Source organism: Protomyctophum parallelum, assembly GCF_964188405.1.
Source record: "Protomyctophum parallelum genome assembly, chromosome: 5".
Lineage (NCBI taxonomy): Eukaryota > Metazoa > Chordata > Actinopteri > Myctophiformes > Myctophidae > Protomyctophum > Protomyctophum parallelum.
Genome location: NC_139702.1, coordinates 37,537,325 through 37,557,407, shown reverse-complemented (window position 1 = coordinate 37,557,407; position 20,083 = coordinate 37,537,325). Strand labels below are relative to the sequence as shown.

General features: G+C 44.1%; 1 protein-coding gene across 1 annotated transcript; it reads left to right on the top strand.

Annotated features, from left to right (window-relative positions):
• The first annotated feature begins 1,090 nt into the window (after positions 1 to 1,090).
• Positions 1,091 to 19,964, top strand: polq (polymerase (DNA directed), theta). The gene is made up of 32 exons (XM_083764453.1): positions 1,091 to 1,238; positions 1,601 to 1,780; positions 1,946 to 2,076; positions 2,194 to 2,350; positions 2,642 to 2,753; positions 2,852 to 3,053; positions 3,208 to 3,349; positions 3,791 to 3,937; positions 4,030 to 4,242; positions 4,539 to 4,681; positions 4,801 to 5,011; positions 5,233 to 5,375; positions 5,597 to 5,790; positions 6,113 to 6,237; positions 6,943 to 7,186; positions 7,762 to 9,535; positions 9,660 to 11,316; positions 11,484 to 11,621; positions 11,747 to 11,952; positions 12,045 to 12,261; positions 12,349 to 12,542; positions 13,793 to 13,921; positions 14,362 to 14,536; positions 14,688 to 14,811; positions 15,129 to 15,229; positions 15,315 to 15,397; positions 15,511 to 15,612; positions 15,723 to 15,834; positions 16,021 to 16,145; positions 16,486 to 16,621; positions 17,108 to 17,217; positions 17,565 to 19,964. Exons 1-32 carry the CDS (start codon positions 1,100 to 1,102, stop codon positions 17,676 to 17,678), a joined length of 7,980 nt encoding a protein of 2,659 aa, XP_083620579.1. The 5' UTR covers positions 1,091 to 1,099; the 3' UTR covers positions 17,679 to 19,964.
• The last annotated feature ends 119 nt before the right edge of the window (positions 19,965 to 20,083 follow it).

Sequence of the window (20,083 nt, the reverse complement as noted above, 5' to 3'; positions counted from 1 at the left end):
ATTACGAGTGTTCAAAATTTGGGCTAGTTTAGACTCATAGATGTTTAGACTCATCCTCGTAAAAACGTTAGCTCAGTCAGTCAGTGTTGATCCTTCTTTTACGAGTTGTCATCAGATCAGCAGAGCTCAGCTCATACAGTATTTTTCTTCCTTTGAGTAAAGCATACAAGCCGACGATGGGCCATCGGAATCAACCAGACAAAGTAAGAGGACTCGGTTTCTGGTAGACACAACAAACATATCAGAACCTGTAAACACTAACATGGTGAGTTTGTTTTTGTCTCTCTCACTGTCTCCTTCACACACAAGTTCACAACACAGGCTTGCCACGTCCATTTTCCGCCACACATACAGTAGATCCCACATAGCTGTTTTTATTTAATTTTCTTGGTTTAGGGTGCAGGGCGTGTGTTTTCTCTGAGTGAATCCTCAATGGCGCTTGACGAGGAGATGCTCCAGGTACTGGAAGCCTTGGACCCGAGCAAGGCTGCAGCTGACAAGGAGTCTTCAACAACAGAAAACATGGAGGAAGTACCAGCACCAACAACCACATTTGCTATACCCAAGCCTCTGGACAGGAAGAGAAGCTATCAACCAACAAAGATTGGAGATGGAGACAAAGCACTGCTGCAGCCCACTGTTTCAGGTTCAGGTCCTGAGAGAAAAGGTGCACCGCAGCAGCCACCTGAAGTGCCAAAAGTGTGTGGGCAGAGAGGAGCGAGTGAGAGACCTGGGTGGAGAGCTGACTGCAAAGACCTCGCCCAGCGGCTTCTCTTCAGTGAGGAGCCGGAGGAAAAAGACCTTCAGATGGGCCCAGAGAGTTGTCAGTCAGTTGCAGTTTCTCAACAACGGCAAGATGAAATAAAGCACAGTCAGCCACCAAAGGCATCCCACGTGCAAGCCATAACGTCCACCTTACACATCACTTATTATTATTTTGTGTTGGGTGCATATGTTATATCTCTGTCCATCTGTGCTGCTAACACATCTTCTCTGGCACTCTTTTGACAGAATGAAGAATGCGGCGAAGAAAGAGAACTCCGGTCTCAGTCCAAGATCAAATAGTGATTCCATGTTGGATGTCTCCAGTAATTACATCATGTTCAGCCCCAAACAGCTGGCAGCGGCAAGGAAGAGGGCAGAGCTCCAGCAGTCCTTCAAAGACCAATCAGTGTCTGTGCTCACAGTCCCTTCAGGCTTGGAGACCAGTACTCTCGCTGACTCTTTGCCACAGCCAGGTAATGCCTGTTTTATAGTTAGTTGCGTGATGATGGTCTGGCAGAACACAGACACGGTGCAACCAAGTATAAATCAGGCGTAAGGACAATACACAATATGTGTCCATCTGAACTTTTTACATTGGTTTACAAGAGTACATTTAGTTGGAAATGTATGAAGAACAGCAAACCAGATCATTTCAGAATTTGAAAAACTGCATCAGTGAATAAGGTCGGATACCTGAGTAAGGAATATGACTTTTGGGTCCATGCTTCATGTCTAATAGTATATTATAGTGCATGACATGTATATGCGTGTCTGTGCATACTGTCTATGTTTGTGTTCTGTTCACATGCACCTGCATTTTTGTGTTATGCCATAGGTGTTGTTGCCATGTGTGCCCCTGTGAAGCATGCTGAAAAACTGTTATTAGCCAGTTGGGGGTTGCCTAAACCTGTACTGGACAGATACCAGAAACATGGAGTGACTCACATGTTTGAATGGCAGGCCCAGTGCCTTACTGTTGGACAAGTGCTTCAGGGACGTAACCTAGTCTACTCGGGTAAGAAACGGGGATACCTTTCCACAGTATCATTTTTAAATCCTCTTGGTTAATTTAAGTTTGTGTTAAATGGTATTATTTTTTACTCTCAAAGTAAAATTAACACAGGACTTTACTAATATCTCTTCAGGCGTTTGTTTACCTTTCATTTTCTTACACTGTCAGCCCCCACCAGTGCTGGGAAGACTTTGGTGTCAGAGCTACTAATATTGAAGCGTGTGTTGGAGACCAAAAGAAAGGCACTCTTCATTCTACCTTTTGTGTCTGTGGCCAAGGAGAAGTTGAGCTACCTTCAGGTGAGGCCTGGCATAAGGGATGGATAAGTAGATGGATTCATGGCATTGTGTGACTGGACATTTCTGTCCGTGTAAAATCTATGTGTGAGTGACTCATTTATAAGGTTGTCCCTGTAGAGTGTATTTGAGGAGGCTGGTGTTCGGGTGGAGGGATACATGGGTAGCATCTCAGCTCCAAGAGGGTTCACTGCTCTGGATGTGGCTGTGTGCACAATAGAAAAGGCCAACTCCCTCGTCAACAGACTCATAGAAGAGGACAGTATGGACCTACTAGGTAAAGTAAAGTGCTTGTATATGTTTGATTAATGCACGTTATTACACAGTTTTGTTGAACAATGTTAACAAAATCATATATACACACAATATTTTGTGTCATATTATTATTTATTATAACAATTATTGTTTGAGTAGTTGAGTAATAAGCAGGATAATGTAAATGTACATTGAGGTGGTCATAATAATAACAATTATTCCATTATTATTACACCCCTTTAAATAAAGAATATATTTTCTGTGGCATACCATTTCAATTCAATTTGTGGTATGGTTCGTATGAACACAACAGGCATTGTGGTGGTGGATGAATTGCATATGGTTGGCGATTCTGGGAGAGGATATCTATTGGAGCTGCTCCTGACCAAAATCCGTTACATCGCACAGAAGTGCAACACCACAGGGTTCGTGTGTCTGTCGGTCCTACCTTGTTCTTTTACTATAGCACTGAATGTACTGTATGGATGTACAGTGAAGGGAAAAAAAGTGTCTCTTCATACAGATCCCTCTCTGAAGACATACAGATAGTAGGTATGAGTGCCACTTTACCCAACCTCTCCTTCCTGGCCGGTTGGCTCGGTGCTGAGCTCTTCCAGACAGACTACAGACCAGTCCCCCTGCAGGAGCACCTCAAGGTGGGGAGCAATATCTATGACAACAGCCTCTCCCTGGTTCGACGGTTCACACCGCTACTCAAAGCTAAGGTAACTAAATAATAGTAAATACAAATGTGTTAACTTAACATGTCATAAGTTATCACATCTCTTGTTTATCGTGTGTGTGTGTGTGTGTGTGTGTGTGTGTGTGTGTATGTGTGTGTGTGTGTGTGTGTGTGTGTGTGTGTGTGTGTGTATAAAGGGCGATGATGACCACATAGTAAGCCTGGCGTATGAGACGGTGAACGAGGGCCATTCTGTACTGATTTTCTGCCCCTCCAAGAACTGGTGTGAGAAGCTAGCGGACAGCATCGCTAGAGAATTTTACAACCTCAAAAATAATGGTAGATGTCTGAAGATATATTTAAATTGTTATTGTTTTATCACATACTGTACTCCACAAATGTACATTGTGTATATATATTCAAAGGGCTCTTTAGTAATAAGACAAGTGGAGGAACCAGTTAAATGGAGATGCAAATAATGAGATGAGATATACTATATTAATCCCGAAGGGAAATCGAGGTGTTACAGCAGCTTAATGTGACACAGAAATAAAACAGCAGACACAGGTGGACATAAACACAAGACCAGGGCCAACATAGGACAATATGTATTGGGGGAGACAGTTCTTGTGCATTGGCATTATAGAGTCTAATGGCAGTTGCCATGAAAGAGAGTCTGTACCTGTATCTATGCATGTGTGGCTATTGTCATATCACATGCTGTCCAGTTTGAACTGATCATTCACTTTACTCAAACAAAATTTGGCATTATTGTTTTAGAGCGTCACAGTGAAGTGGAGCCTCAGGCAGTACGCTTGGACCAGGAGGGTCTAGTGGATGTAATGGCTCAATTGAGACGCACTCCAGCTGGGATCGACCCCATCCTAAAGCGCACTGTGCCCTGGGGGGTGGGTTTCCACCATGCGGGTGAGCAGCATCAATATTGAGGCACAACTAATTCAGTGCCAAATGTTTGTTTTCTCAAAATGAAGCGTTCTTGTGTTGTGTTGCCTCTGTAGGACTGACATTTGATGAGCGAGATGTACTGGAGGGTGCTTTTCGACAGGGCATGATCCGAGTTTTGGCTGCTACCTCCACCCTCTCCTCTGGAGTTAATCTGCCAGCCCGCAGGGTCATCATTCGAACCCCCACCTTCAACGGACGCCTCCTGGACCCTCTCACGTACAAACAAATGGCGGGACGTGCAGGGAGAAAGGGAGTAGACACTACAGGTATTGCCCCATTTATTCTATACTCCCGCCACACCATGTCACACCGAAAATAGCTCATCTACAAGCTCACAAATCTGCTTTTTTCGGTGTGCTACACCGGTGTGCAGCCAAGTATAAATCGGGCTTAAAAAGGGACGAAAAGTATATAATTGAAATAATTGGCAGGACATCGAAGTTTGTGTGTTCTTTCAGCAGCCCTGCCTGAAATTTCTCCTGGAGAAATATCTTTTGTTATTCAATGTTATTCTATATATTCTGAATCAAAGTTTATTTTCTCCCTTTCACACTCTGTTCAGGTGAAAGTGTACTGGTATGTAAGGAGGCAGAGCGGCACAAAGGTGTCAAACTCATCCAGGGTGCACTTCAGCCTATCAGCAGCTGCCTGGTGCAACGGGAAGGAGACAGCGTGACCACTAGCATGCTGCGTGCCATCCTAGAGGTATAGGGAAGGCCATCTTCTTTCACTTCTTCATTCAATCCACCCCCCCTCCATATGGGTTTACAGTACTTCTGTTTTCCTGAGCCCTAATACCGTACACGTGTGACTGCAACCTACAGATCATCGTCGGAGGTGTGGCCAGCACTCCACAGGATGTCGGGCTGTATGCTTCGTGCACATTGTTGGCTGCCAGCGTGAAATCTGCCAGTGGTCCAGCAGGGGGTGGTGTGAACGAGGAGCTGGAAGCAGGGGCCAACAAGGGGGCCATAGAGGCCTCCGTGGAGTGGCTGATGCAGAATGAGTTCATCAATATTCAGAAAGAGGGAGAAGGTAAATGTTGTTTCATTTATCCTATATTAAAATTGGCTAATCTATCCGACAGATATCCGTATTTTTTTCAACTGGTATATTTTCCACATAAATGTCGACACTCATGCCAAATATATGCAGGCACCGGAAACGTAACAGAAATGCATTTGTTTATGCAACATGTATTTTAAATCCATGCTCTAAGTCACGGCATGTATGTCACTATGAATCCTTGACTCCAGAGGAGCGATACTGTCCTACCCACCTGGGTGCAGCCACCCTCGCCTCATCTCTCTCTCCACCGGAGGCTCTGGGGATATTTGCAGATCTCCAGCGGGCTATGAAGGGCTTTGTGCTGGAGAATGACCTGCACATCCTTTACCTGGTATTCACATGCACGCACAGAAAGACGCACACGTCTTTTATCAGTACACCGTACTCCTCTGAATTTATGCCATTGTCAATATGTAACTCTTGACCTTCTTGACCTTCACTGTGTTTAAAAAGTAAATCGATAATCAACATTCAATACAAGTCTATGATTTGTTTTGAATGTGTACTACTACTACTACCACTTACTGTTGTCTGTGACCCAACTCTCCACAGATCACTCCAGTGTATGCCGAGTGGACGACCATAGACTGGTACCAGTTCTTCTGTTTGTGGGAACAGCTGCCGTCATCTATGAAGAGAGTAGCGGAGCTGGTGGGGGTCCAAGAAAGCTTCCTCGCTCGGTCAGTCAACGGCAAACTTATTGCCAAGACGGAGAAGCTGCGTAGACAGATGGCTGTTCATAAACGGTATATCTACATTAATTACATGATGCAACATTAACAGTAGCGTTTTGTGTGGATTGTGGGGGCGCCCATAGCCAAGTGGTTAAGGCATGTATCACATATAGGCTTTCATCCCGGACAGCGTGTCCCGGGTTCGATTCCCAAGCCCAGTGGTGGATTTGCTGTCACATGTCACTCCCCGACTCTTCTCTCTGTTTCCTGTCTCTGTCCTCTCTGTACTATCAATAAAGACAAACAACAAAAAAAGCCAGAAAAACATTGTGTGTGGATTGTGTTTTTCTTTTTTTTTCAAAATCTTTTTAATATTTTCTACATCTCACCACAGGTTCTTCACCACTCTGGTGCTCCAGGATCTGGTGAAGGAGGAGCCTCTGGGTGGGGTAGCCTCTAAATACAACTGCAGTCGTGGGCAGTTACAGTCTCTGCAGCAGTCTGCCTCAACGTATGCAGGTACTGCTTGTTCAAAATGGGAATGTCTGTGAGTTTGAGTGTAAAGTGTTTCCATAGCCAAGACATGAACATGAATGTAGAAATGGCCATGGACTATTTTAAATCTGCGCCATCTACTTACAGAGAATGCTCAGCAGCTGTTGACTCATTTACATTCACCATAAGACTGAAAGATCAGTTCTTGTGAAAGGTGAACTTAATAATATATGACGTCATTTCACATTCAGTTAAAAAAAGAGTTTAGGTTAAAAAGGCCAATTGTAACTTTGGGTTGAATAACATGAGAATCCCAAAGGTCACTGGCAGATATAAAGGGCTGGTAAGAAGCCAGAGGCTATGCAATCTATGTAATGATAACCAAGTTGGAGTCAGAGATGATTATCACGTTTTGTTTGAATGTAAGAATACCATCATTATGAATTTTAGACAAAAATACCTGCCAAATTATTATAACCCACCCATCTACGTTGAAATTAATTCTATTACTGCAATCTGAAGCCAAAAGTTATCAGTAAATTGGGTGCTTTTCTGAAAAACATTCTTCTGCTGTATTCCATGCCTTTTGCTACCTACTGTACATATTGTTATGTATTGTATAATGCATGAATCTGTGCTCCATACCATGTGAACATGGTTGCGAGTTAAATAAATGATAATGACAAATCTAAAGCCTCCATCATACTCTGACTCTCTGCGATCCTGTAGGCATGGTCACAGTGTTCTGTAAGCGTCTGGGCTGGCACACCATGGAACTGCTTTTATCTCAGTACCAGACCAGGCTGAGCTTTGGAGTCCAGAGGGAGCTGGTGGACCTGGTCAGGGTGTCTCTCCTGAATGCAACACGAGCCAGGGCTCTCTATGCACAGGGTCTCTGCACTGTCGCCGAGCTAGCTAGGGCTACGGTATCTGAGGTGGAGAAAGCCCTGAAGAAAGCTGTCCCATTTAAGAGGTGTGTGTAATCTGAAGGAGAGAGAGCAAGATGAAGAAATGTTACTCAATGGGACTCCACGAGAAAATTGCAGTCGGTGTCTAATTTGTCATAATTTCACTTTGTCTTCCCATTATACAGTATATCTAGTCACAATTTCACAATACCATAATTATGATAGTAATTAAAACGTTTCCCAATATCTATTTTTGGCAACAATATTATGAAGAGGTATAGCCTAATTGTATAATTTTCTAGTGTAAATTCCCTTCTTTTAAACATCTCATCTTCATGGAAAAAAGCTGGTTGATGCGTCATTTAATCACAGTTTTCATTAACAAAATTAACTATGAAATTCCATCCAAAATGTAACCCCTCAAACTTTTTTGTAAGCGAACGATTACCCTAGTGGTACATGGGTGGTAAATGGTTCAATTCTTACTATCTCAGAGTGTACAAATAGTTAATTAATAATATTAATACTTAGGATTATGTCATCGATTAATGCCTAATCCTATTAAGTAGCTCATTATGCCGACTTTGAGACTGAGCACAGACGAGAAATGAATGGCTAAATATTGTCTTCTCTTCCTTAGCTCTAAACGTGCGGTGGATGAGAGCGAGGTGGAGGCCGCTGAGAGGCGGAGTCTGCGCTGTGTCTGGGTCAGTGGTGGGCGGGCCTTGACAGAACAGGAAGCAGCCAATGAGATCGTGTCTGAGGCCAGGCTCCTCTTCCAGGAAGACCTGGCCCAGTTGGGGGTTCAGTGGGACCCGGGCCAGTTACCTCCCCAGGCACACTCTTCCAATAACGCTGACGAGGACGGGAGAAACCGCTCGGCCACAGACTCTGGCACCTCATTGGGCTCATCAAACAACTCTCCTGAAACACGGATATGCATCCCTCAAAACCAAGACAAGTTCAAGACAAGACAAAGCAGAGATATTGCCACGCAAAGACGGGAGAATAAGGATGAACATAAACAAGAGAAAGGGTATGCTGAAATGGGAATGGGGGAAGGGAAGAAAGAAGTAACCCAGGAAGATCTATGCAAGCGAGCAATTCCGACAAGGAGAGAAGAGAAGAGTAAAGCGATGGCGCAAATAAAGGAACATGGGGGTGAAACGGAGGGACAGTTTGTGGTGGGGAAAGGGAAAGCTGCAAAGTCGAAAGAAGAGACAAGTATCAATCACGAAATGGTCGCTGTGAGTGATAAAGAGAGGCTGGAAGGAAGATCAGAAATGATTCAGAGCTTAGAGCATGGAGGGCAAGAAAGCAGAACAAATCAGGATGAAGGGAGAAAAAATGGAGGTATGGTTTCAGATAGACAACTGGCAAATCCTCAAGCAAAACATCAAGCAAATCCTGCTCCTGAACGAAGTCTGACACAGGAATTAAGTGAGATCATATCCAGCCCCCTTCCTCAGCTTTACCCTCTTCTTCATCCATCTTCTTCTTCCCCCATGCCCCCTCCTCGCTTCAGAGCCCCAGTATCCCGAACAGAAACGCTACACCGTGTTCCCATTAGGACATCGGGAGGAGATGCTAGTGCAGGACCTGAAGGCTCACCTGTGCTGCCAGGCAGAGTGAAACATTCCAGAGTCCTGAGCAAAGTGCTCAGTTCAATACAATGTGAGAAAAGCATACAAGTAGAGTCTGTGCGGACATTACCCCCCTTAAATCTCACGGTGGATGCCCATGCCCCAGAACCAGTCCCAAACGTAGACATTCACATCCCAGTTCCAGCCTCTGCTCTCATTCCTGAACCTGCCCGAGAAACTGAACCCACTCTACCCCAAAATGCGGACACATCAAAGGGGCTTCCCCCACCACTGCAAGGCACATCTTCTGCCCAGGAACCTCCGCCATCCCCTCCCTCTTCTCCAGAGGCCAAACAGAGAAGGCTTGAAGAAGAGTTGGGTACATTTTTATCTCCCGAGTTATACGCAGGTGAGGAGGGAGGGGAGGAAGCCAATGGAGATGGCACAGGTGAAGACTTTGGTGACAGCTTTGAGTTGGACACTCAGACAGAAAGAATGATCCTCCAGCAGGAATGCAAAGCTGGAGGGGCTAATGAAGAGGGGAAAGACCAGGGCTGGAGGAAGTCACAACAGAGGGGAGAAGATGGAATGAAAGCCAGAGAGGTTGAGATGGAGAATGCACAGGAAGGGAGACATGGGCCTGCCTCAGAGGATGATGGAGGGAACCTGAGGAAAAGTGACACTAGAAAAACACCCCACATATTGACTGACAATATCCCTGGCAACCCGGGACACCATAGTGACCGCCTCTTCTCTGACAATACTTCACCCAAATTGAACATTTCTCTCACAGCTACCGAGATGGAACTCTTCCTAAGCAGCAGCCCCCAGGTAAGTGACTGAAGTGTTATGTAGAACTAATGATAGTTAGATATTGTGGTCTCATACAGTAGGTTGCAGCTTGTTATATTGAATACAGGCATTGATAACATATATTCCCCCACCCCCTTTGCAGATCTCTCCTCAACCAGGTGGTGGTGATAACGTGGATGAAGTAACAGATGAAAACATGGAAGTCGATGATGCTGCTGCTCCCGGGGACTTGGGATGCGATCAGGTCCCTTCAGAGAGTCTGAACGGCAGCAGTGGGTTCCTGTTTGATAGCCTGTATGACAGCTCCCTATTGGCCGGCCTGAGCACAGACCAATCAGATGAGGAAGAGGAGGACGAGGACAACAACCACATCCCTCTGGGCCAGAAGGAGCGACGGCGTAGTCAGCTTCTAGCCAACCAGGAGATGGAAGAGCAGGAAGCTGTCCAGTGGGGCGTGTCTTCCTTTAACCTATCAGAATGGGGCGACTCTCTGTTGGTGGGTGAGCACTTCCTGGAGAGGCGAAGCTTGCTCAGACAAACGGAGAAGACGCAGAAAGAAAAAAGTCCTGATCACGGTGAAACGGAGCGATCCAAAACGGGCCATAGTCTGATGTCACATTCAGAACTTCAGCCTGGACAGAGAGATAGTCTGAAAATGGATTCTGCTCCAGCGAAAGGTGAGCCACGTCAACAGGGTCATACAGAACCTCCAAAACCTGGCCCCAGCAATACTCAACAGCAGTACCACGAAGACTTGACCAGCAACAACCACTGTCTTCTAAACAAACAAGGTACAAATGGAGAAGTAGCAAAAGCAAGGAATGAAGAGAACGAAAGGAAAGAGGGAACGGATGTCCTTCTGTCAGATTCTACTGTGCTGAAATATGCAAATATAGGAAATGCCTCTGGTAGCTGTTTGGACTGCAGTCCTGGACTGCAGGACATCTTTGACCGCTGGCCTAGTCTGTGTGACCAGCCCTCACAGCACCCTGCTGCTGAAAACAGAGACGTGGTGGAAGTCACGGAAAAGCCTCAACCCTCAATGCAGGTAGATGGAGAGAGCTCAAGGCCGGTTGTTCAGCCTGCTTCTGATGGGAATACTTTCCAAGACAACGCATCTCATCCGAGTAGAGAGAGAGCATGGGAGAGACCGGATGTTGCCGAGGACTTGATCCCTCCCACGCAGAGGCGGGAGCCTGTCACCCCCCGAGTGAAACTGACCACCTTCTCTGTGGTCCAGTCCCCCCTGTCCGTCAAGCCTCTCGGCCAGTCGACTCCTGCCACCCTCCTCCCAACTTGTCCTACGTCCTGCCGAGAACTCTGTGACCATCCGAAACCTCCTTGTCCATCAGAGATTGTATCTGATGATGATTTTAACCACAAACACGAGGTGGATTCAGAGGCAAAGACTCAACCATTGTCCAAGGCCTACTCAAAATCGGACCCCAACTGTGTTCCACACTCGACCACACAACCAAAACCCCCTCTACACCCTCAATGCATCTCTAATCCTGCACGGGATTCTGCCTTTGCACCTTCACTTCCGGCTGAGCCTTGCGCCGATCTTGACTCGTCCCTAATCGGCGATGGCTTTTCCCTTCAGTTGTCCCTCAGTGAGTCACTCACTCCCAGTAACTCTGGGTCCTTCTCCATCATAGACGTGGCAAGTGACAGACACCTCTTTCAGACATTTATAAACGAGTGGAAAACAAAGGAGTGGTATTCCCTTGCTCTTGCTTGTGACAGGCAAGAACACACGCAAAACCACCAGGGCAGGATTGGTGAAAAACACAGCAGAGGTAATTCACACAAATGTGCTTAAGTGACTTTATTGCTTCAGATGTGAAATAAATCATGTCTCCCTCCTAGTTCTACTTTGTTAGCCGTAAAATATAAATATACTTATTACTTACACGACAAGTTAACACTACAAGCAGCAGTAGTTTACTTATGTATTGTATTGCAGCGGCAGTTTGTGAGACGGACTCTAGGGTAGATGGTTTTCCAGTGAGGGGCAGTGAAAGTCTGGTTCTGATCGGACTGTCAGTTTGCTGGGGATCGAGAGATGCATACTACATTTCACTGCAACAAGAGCAGAGCGCAGGTATGTACATGTATCTGAGAGGTCATTTCATATTTGACTCACACACATACCAACATATTCGTACACACACACACACACACACACACGTGTGTTCCTTTACGTTCACTTTGACCACCACCTGACAGGTTTGAGCTCCAGTCTGGCCCCTCCTCCCCTGGATGCTGACTTGCCAGTGAGTGAGAGGCTGAAGGAATTGAAGTCCTGTCTGAGCAGACCATTGGTGGTCGGTAGAACAAGGGGCGTGGCTGTGACCTATGACATCATCCACATTTACAAGACCCTCGTGCTGAGTTGTGGCATCAGCTTTGAGGGGCCATGTGAAGACCCCAAGGTGATCACACACACACACACACACACACACACACACACACAGTACACATAAGTACGTTATTCTAATTATTTTCAATGTGGAACCTACCGTAGGTGGCATGTTGGCTGTTGGACCCTGGAAGTGAGGAGAGAACTCTTACCAACATGGTGACTGTCTACATTCCTGAAGAACTGCCTCTGCTGGAGGGACTGGGACTGGGGAGATACGCGCACACATATAGTCCCCGTGTCAGAGCAGCCACCGAGAGCGTGCTAGTGCATGCCACCATGAACCATCTCACTGGCCTGCTAGAGAAAGATGGAATGCTCGGTACAGTAAACTACACATGGAAACACGTGACACTCATGTCAGGCACTCACGTCCGCACTGTCTTTACTGTCTTGTGCTTTCTGTCAGATATGTTCCGGCGTGTGGAGATGCCCTCGCAGATGTGCTTGGCTCTGTTGGAATTGAACGGCTTGGGCTTCAGTGTTGAGGAATCCGAGAGACAGAAGCATGTGATGCAAGCCAAGCTGTCAGTCCTGGAAGCCCAGGCTTACAGCCTGGCTGGACACAGCTTCTCCCTCACCAGCATTGATGACATAGCACAGGTTTGACTGCTATTCTCCCCCCAGTGGTATAAGAATATACTAGATAACATGACTAAGAGTTGCCGAGCGGTCAAGGCTCCAAAAATAGACGCAGTCCAAGAATGTACATCTTTTGTTGTATTTATTTACCTCCAAAACTGATGAACAGCCCATATGACGGATTGTCACAGCCCCGGTCTGAGGCAAAACATACTGCAAAAATACTACTGGCCACAATACACTTTCAAAAACCAAAAGTAAGAAATAAACACTTGATAACTAACAAAGACAAAAACAACAAACCAAGAACTAAAGACACTGAAAACAGGCTATACCTTCCCTGAAGACCCTGGCAGCTCTCCCTTGGTGTTGTCTCTTTGCTGTCTCAAGCCAACTGAGCAAAATCTCAACATCAGCCTCCCTTATATACCAGGTGAGACCCACCCACAATGATTAGTAATTGGACCATTACTCAAACAAGGTAAAACACAACCCATAAGATAGACTAACTATACAATTACACATTTCCTTAACAGACTCCGAATGTATTTCAAGGCATCAAATAAAGCACAAAACAATTACAATAGAATTAGGCAACACAGATAAGGGTATATGATGCTACACATAGACACACCTCCAAGGAGCTTGATGACCGTCAATGAATGGAAGCAGCTGTGCAGTGTGCGTTTGTCATGATCAGTTTTATATTGTAGAGTCTTCTAGTGTCTATAGGGCACGGGTTGCCCAACTTGCCCTGTGACAATGACAAACACGTGATACTTTTATCTGCAGCCCATTTAAAGCACTGGGGTCTTTTCATGGCAGGAAATGACAGATGATGGCTTCATGTCGCAACATTTGCTGCAGCATTCAAATATCGTGGATGAGTTGTCTGGCTTGAGACTTATGCACAGAACAATTAAATATTAAATTAAAAAGGTCTCTATTTCTTCCCTTTCGTAGAGTCAACATTGATCAAAAATAAAGCATGAAAATGACAGAAATAAATCTGAAATAAAATAATTAAGCAAAAGAATAAATAACGTTATCTCATAATTAGTAGTCCGGTAAAGACCTGGATCAGAGGGAAATCTTTTACAGTGCACACATAGTACTAGGGGAATGTGACTTCATAGAAATAGACTCATTTAGACTACCGTAAATGCAGGCAGATGAGTCTTGGGAAGAGAATATATTTGTAGCACATGGTGATTTGATTTGGAACCACAGATTTAGCGTAGTTTTGCATGTTTTTGTGCATTGTTTATTAGGTACTATTCCTGGAGCTTCACCTGCCTCCTAACGGTGATGTGGATGGACTGAGGAGTAAGAAGACTCTAGGCTACACCAGGAGAGGGAGAGGAAAAGTACGGCTTGGCAAGCAATTCAGCACAACCAAGGTGAAAACGGCTTGTTGCATACACACATTTCAGATGTAGAGTTGCTGGCCGACTCCATATATGCAGATCTAGGTGATAATCCAGTCCAGTGTATGGCTATCCAGGGTTTGATATGGAGACAGCCATATATGGAGTGTGTCACGACTGACTGACACAAAGCGTGATGGACTGACTGACATGAAATGCAGATTTTCATAGTAAACTGTGACCTACAGTCGCAATAAAACAAAATCACACTTGTGTGAAGTGAGGGGTGCTCTTATCATCATCATACATCAGCCAATCAAATCATCACATTCCGTGCTACAAACACACCCTCAAAAAGGGGGTTTGACCATTAAAAACAGAATAGAACTTTTCTTTTTAGCTCACAGCCACGGGTATATATTTATGACCAGCAACAACCACTGTCTTCTAAACATCTTCAAATTGATTGTTAGGATGTTCTGGAGAAACTCCGCCCTTTGCACCTGTTGCCAGGGGTGATTTTGGAGTGGAGGCGGATCACAAACGCTATGACCAAAGTGGTGTTTCCTCTGCAAAGAGAGAAACGGCACCACCCTCTACTGGCCATGGACAGAATACATCCCATCGCCCAGACACACACAGCAACAGGTGATACATACTACTAGATACTCACATAATAGTGTATGTATACTGTACGTTAATGATTGTATTGTACATTACATAATTGTTTGTAATAGTTTAGTGTTTAATACACAATTACATGAATTTAGATTCACATTCTATGTTTTAATTAACGCAGGCAGAGTGAGCTTCACAGAGCCCAACATCCAGAATGTCCCGAAAGACTTTGAGATTTATATGCCCACAATGGTTGAAGAGAGCCCACCTTCACAAGATGGGCGCCGCAATGCCACTAAGCCAGGGTAGGTCAACGCTTTATCAGCTTGTTCCTATATAAATAGGAGACTCCCTCAGAGCATACCGTACTATGAGCACTGACAGTTCCATGCTTATTACATATAACGTATAATGTTTCTTGCTTTGTATACAGATTTTACCTGTTGGTTTTTGGGTTTAGTTTTCAACTGTCATTGTAAATATATTGAGGCTGATTCAAGACTGGAACTGTATGTGACAAATAACGTATATATGATCTTGACAATGGCGCTGTTTTGAAGCAGTTTTATCCAAAGTTAAAGTAATAGTCATTGAACGTTTTGACACCCTTCTCTTCTCACAGCACCAGGAGGCACAGCGTGGCACAGACAGTTCCTCAAGGCGTTCCAGAGAGGGGACCAGCCTTCTCTGTCAGCATGAGACATGCCTTCATAGCTTTCTCAGGTTGCTTGCTTACATTATGTGCATGTGTTCGTTATGTTATGCCACATATTTCCCTGCATTGAACATTATGCCATTTGCATTCTAGGTGGGATGATATTAGCAGCTGATTACTCACAGCTGGAGTTGAGAGTCTTGGCTCACCTGTCCAAGGACCGACGCCTCCTGCAGGTTGAGTGCCAAAACACCAACATTCACCAACGTTCAGCTTTAAAGACGGAAAGTGGAATTGATTGATTGAATTAATTATGACTAAATTAATGGTGTGTGTGCATGTGCGTCAGGTGCTGAATGGCGGAGCAGATGTGTTCAAATGCATTGCTGCGGAATGGAAGAACATGGACCCAGAGACTGTGAATGATAGCCTCAGACAACAGGCAAAACAGGTAGAACGAAGACGTCCACAGACATGCATATAGTACCCATGTACAGTATAATGTTCACTTTGATTATGACTAAACTAACCAAAGGTCTGTGGCTGTCACCATTTGTGCAGATTTGCTATGGCATTATCTATGGGATGGGAGCCAAGTCTTTAGGGGAGCAAATGGGTGTAGAAGAAAATGACGCGGCCTGCTACATAGAGAGTTTTAAGGCCAGATACAAAGGTATGTGGTGCCACTACTGTGTCTATACACACACACACACGGTATTTTGTACATTTTGAATTCCGCATTTCTACTTGTATTTTATATTGCGGTATTGATATATTAGTATTTTTGTCTCCTATTATGAAATGTCCACAATAGGAATGGTAGGGGTCACACTTGACTAATTAACGTACTGTGTTCCAGGGATCAACACTTTCCTCAGAGAGACGGTGAAGAGCTGTGTAAAGAGAGGCTACGTTCAGACCCTGCTTGGCCGCCGGAGATACCTGCCAGCGATCACACAGGGCAACCCGCACGCCAAAGCACATGTATGCGTGTGTGTAGCACTAATGTTGACACATGTGATGCCATCGTTATTTCTCTGTCTTGTGATTAGGGCTGTCACGGTTACAAATTGAAGTTGACGATTAATTGGCACAAAAATAATTGCGATTAACGATTTATTTTTTAATTTGAATTTACAACTCGTCGATCAACTACTATCTGCCGTTTTTGAAAATGTATTGACAATTGGACATTGTTCAACATGGAAACAATTGATGATTATGCAAAGATAATTGCGATTATCTCAAATAATTGCGATAAGCGATTATGTAATAATTGTTGTGACAGGCCTACTTGCGTTTTTCCTTTCTGACCCTCGCCCAGGCAGAGCGCCAGGCAGTGAACACCACTGTGCAGGGATCCGCGGCCGACATCGTTAAAATCGCCACCGTCAACATCCAGAAACGTCTCAGAGAAACCTTCCCAGTCGCTCCACTTTCACACCAGCATACACACACAGGTGAAACATAGTACACACACACAGGTGGGTGAGTAGGTTAGTCTTGAGCAGGGTTTCTCAATCATTGCCAGACTCGTCACTGACAGTGTACCCAGACATATACAAATTTCATCAACAAATAAAGAAAATAGAATGTTTTGTTAAATGTTAGGAAGGGACTAGTGGACAAGAGAGACAGTATAAGTAAAAGACATAAGTCATTTTACACTTGGTTGTCATGCTGAAAACAGTCGATCTACAAGCTCACAACGTGTAAAATCTGCCATTGCGACTGCACCTGGTTGTATGTATACCTGGTTTTCACCTTTGCACCACCCACCTGAACTTAAGCCTCGCCCACAGCTGTGTTGTATGATAATGGAGCAGAAATATGCAGGGAAGACATATTTGAATATTCTAGCCACACACCTGGGGTTCTATAACTCCATAGACGCATACAAAACAGAAAAAGTACAAAAATCACAGCACTGAATCTTTCACACACAGATAGTGGTGGCAGCAACAGGGCTGTGATGTCGCATCAGAGAGGAGCCTACTTCATACTCCAGCTGCACGATGAGCTCATCTATGAAACCACAGAAGAAGACCTTATACAGGTATGATATGATGCCTAATGGTCGCTGTCAAGCGGGGGTGGAGGGGGGGAGAAAGAAGAACCTGTGTTGTATGTAGTTATTATTTAGTCACAAGGTCATGTTAAAACCTTTCACATTTATAAATCCCTGCACACTTTAGGTCCCTGCACACTGCTGCATTTTTCAGACTTTAAGTGCCATTAATGTTCACTTTCACTTAAAACTAGCAGATCTACAAGCTCATGAGGCACTGAAACAACTTGTAGATCGGCTATTTTCTCCTCTAAATCTCCCACCCCCCAAAAAAAGAAAAAAGTAACCAAGATGATATTCTGTGATATTGACAGTCCATGTGTTTGATTGTTCAGGTGGCTCAGATTGTGAAGAGGGAAATGGAAACGGCGGTAAAACTGTACGTGAAGCTAAAAGCTAAAGTCAAAGCTGGACCCAGCTGGGGCAACCTTCAAGATCTGGACATATGACCGACATTATTCCTCTCCGTTTACAGAGATAGGTTGAAAGGTTGGGCCTATTCATAGAAGGAAAGAAAATGGAATGTCCGCACACGATATGTCTGCTCCCCGTCTTTTTTTTCAACCCAACAAACAACGTTTCGCCCCTCTGGGCTTTCTCAAGTTTCCGGGCCTATTCATAGACCAGTTTTCAGTGAAGAGGTGGCCGCCACTTCACCTAAATCTCTACTATGAATAGGGCATTATACACTTCATGTCATATGGCCTGGTGTAATGGTTGTAAATAGTACTTTAAAAAAAAACACACACCAAGTAAGCGTGAATGTGCAGTACGCATGCCCATTAAGTAATGATACTAGTATGTTATATACTGTGATTACATTGAGCTCTGTATGAATTTAACATGAATTTTAGACATCGCTGTACACTCGGACTAAGTTAAATGGTTGTAAATATGTAAAAGTTCTTTGCCAAGTCAACATGAATTTGAAATATGAAACTAATGTGATGGATGAGCATGCAATTGCAATATACACTGAATTTTATATTAATGTACATGTAAAAAATGTCCTTCATAATTTATTTGCAATTCATGCCATCAAAGACTATTTTGTGGATTTGATTGTGGGCCTATGCAGTCAATAAAGTAAAATACATTATCCCTGGTGATTTTCTTTTTACTCCATAATAATGAATCAGGCACTTTAGTCTTTTGGACATCCTGAAAGCTCACATTTTTATTGGACCATTGGTTGAGTTGTCTGTCACAACAAGAACAAACATCACACTCATTACACAGGATTAGTTTTTCTCCTTTTATATTTATGACATCATTCGTTGCTCAAGGACTATTGTCAGCATGAAAGACATGATCTGTGCAAAATAAAAATTGGCCAGCTGAGGGTTTGAGGAAAGGGTAAATGTGGTAGAGGATACCATCAGTGTCTCAATCATACAATAATTGTCTGGCAAAAAGCTCAATTTGAATACATGATTACCTGTAGTCTAATAGGTGGCGTTTATGACCGTTTATTTTTTTTTTGCTATCCAACCTAAGCAATTCTTGCGTTTGTGAAAATAATCTGGTTCCTATTCAAACAAAGGTGATCGCATTGTCAGGTCCTCTGAAATTGGCTGGGGAGATTATTAAAGATTTAGAGCAAGTATGTGGGGCTGACCTTTGTTCATGATGACTTCAGTTAACCACTTACCCTTTCATTGGTTGACCGCATTTCAAAATTTTCGCTCTAAATATCGTTGCCGAAAACAGCCGATCTACTAGCTCACAGTGCGCTGCAAAGTGGCACGCTGTGAGCTTTTATATATATATATCTGCAATTTTCGCATAATGTTGGCCCCAGACAACGCAAGGGTTCATGCGATTATCACGTGAATCTGCAAAGTGACGGGCCGAACGCTTACCCTGAGCACAGCCATCCCCCTGTGTGGTTTTCACCTCCGACACATGTTCACATCTGCTTCACTCTACTAGTCTTCACAATCTGCCAGACTTTCCTCCTATCGGAACCCCCTGCCTGGACGCTCATTTGTTTAACCACGGGCTCAGTTTGACAGTACAAAAATAAGATGGCTACAAAATGACAGATGAACAAATAAATACGAGTCATGGACAAACATCCATAAACAGTCAGAAAACACAAACCACAAACCGTCATTAAAAAAAAAGAGTTTTGTTTTAAACACTACTAGGAGTGTGATGCTGTTTGATGCTACTGACGTTTCCTGTCGGGGTCAAAATGAAAAGGCGTTTTCAAATAGCTACGGTATTAAAACCATGCTGTCAGTCTGTTCTTACCATTTACGCCACACTCATTGATTCATTTGTAGTTATTCTCATACATTCAACACTACAGGTAGGCGTACTATCGACCACTGGACATGTGGTGCTCTTTACCTAAAGTGTGAAATAGTTAGAGAATATCTGCAGCTATGGTTTCATGAGGCAGTCAAAAGTCATTAAGAGTGTACAGACAAATCGGTATCTTTGGTGGTTCGGCCACTGTACCCAAACGTTTCTCACCCCCAGTAATGTGCAACAATTCTGAAAGGGGTACTAGGATCGTGTAGTTGGTTAAAACGTTTGCAGGGAGTAATCTAAATCACAGAGAGGAATATTCTATTGCTGTGGTTACCATTAAACATTGAGAGTTCCTCTGAGGCCTGGTGTATACTTATAGTTGCGTGCTGGTACCGTGCATTGAAATTAGCCATCTTCTAAATACACACGAGTCGCGCTGCGACATGTGAGCTTGTAGACCGGCTGTTTTTTGATGCGCAACATAATGTGTGCAAATATAAATTATGCGTAAGATTTCCAGATAAAAAAGGTTTAAACAAACAGGGCTCTCTGTGGATTGGGGGAGGGCTGTATCTGTGTGTATGTAAACAGTTTT

What these genes read in the sequence shown, in the direction of transcription:
- polq (XM_083764453.1), top strand. Translation starts at nt 1,100, where the DNA reads ATGTTCAGCCCCAAACAGCTGGCAGCGGCAAGGAAGAGGGCAGAGCTC. An exon ending in GGTGGGTTTCCACCATGCGG is followed by an intron (nt 3,938 to 4,029) that starts GTGAGCAGCATC and finishes TTGCCTCTGTAG; the next exon opens with GACTGACATTTGATGAGCGA. An exon ending in TGCTGCGTGCCATCCTAGAG is followed by an intron (nt 4,682 to 4,800) that starts GTATAGGGAAGG and finishes TGCAACCTACAG; the next exon opens with ATCATCGTCGGAGGTGTGGC.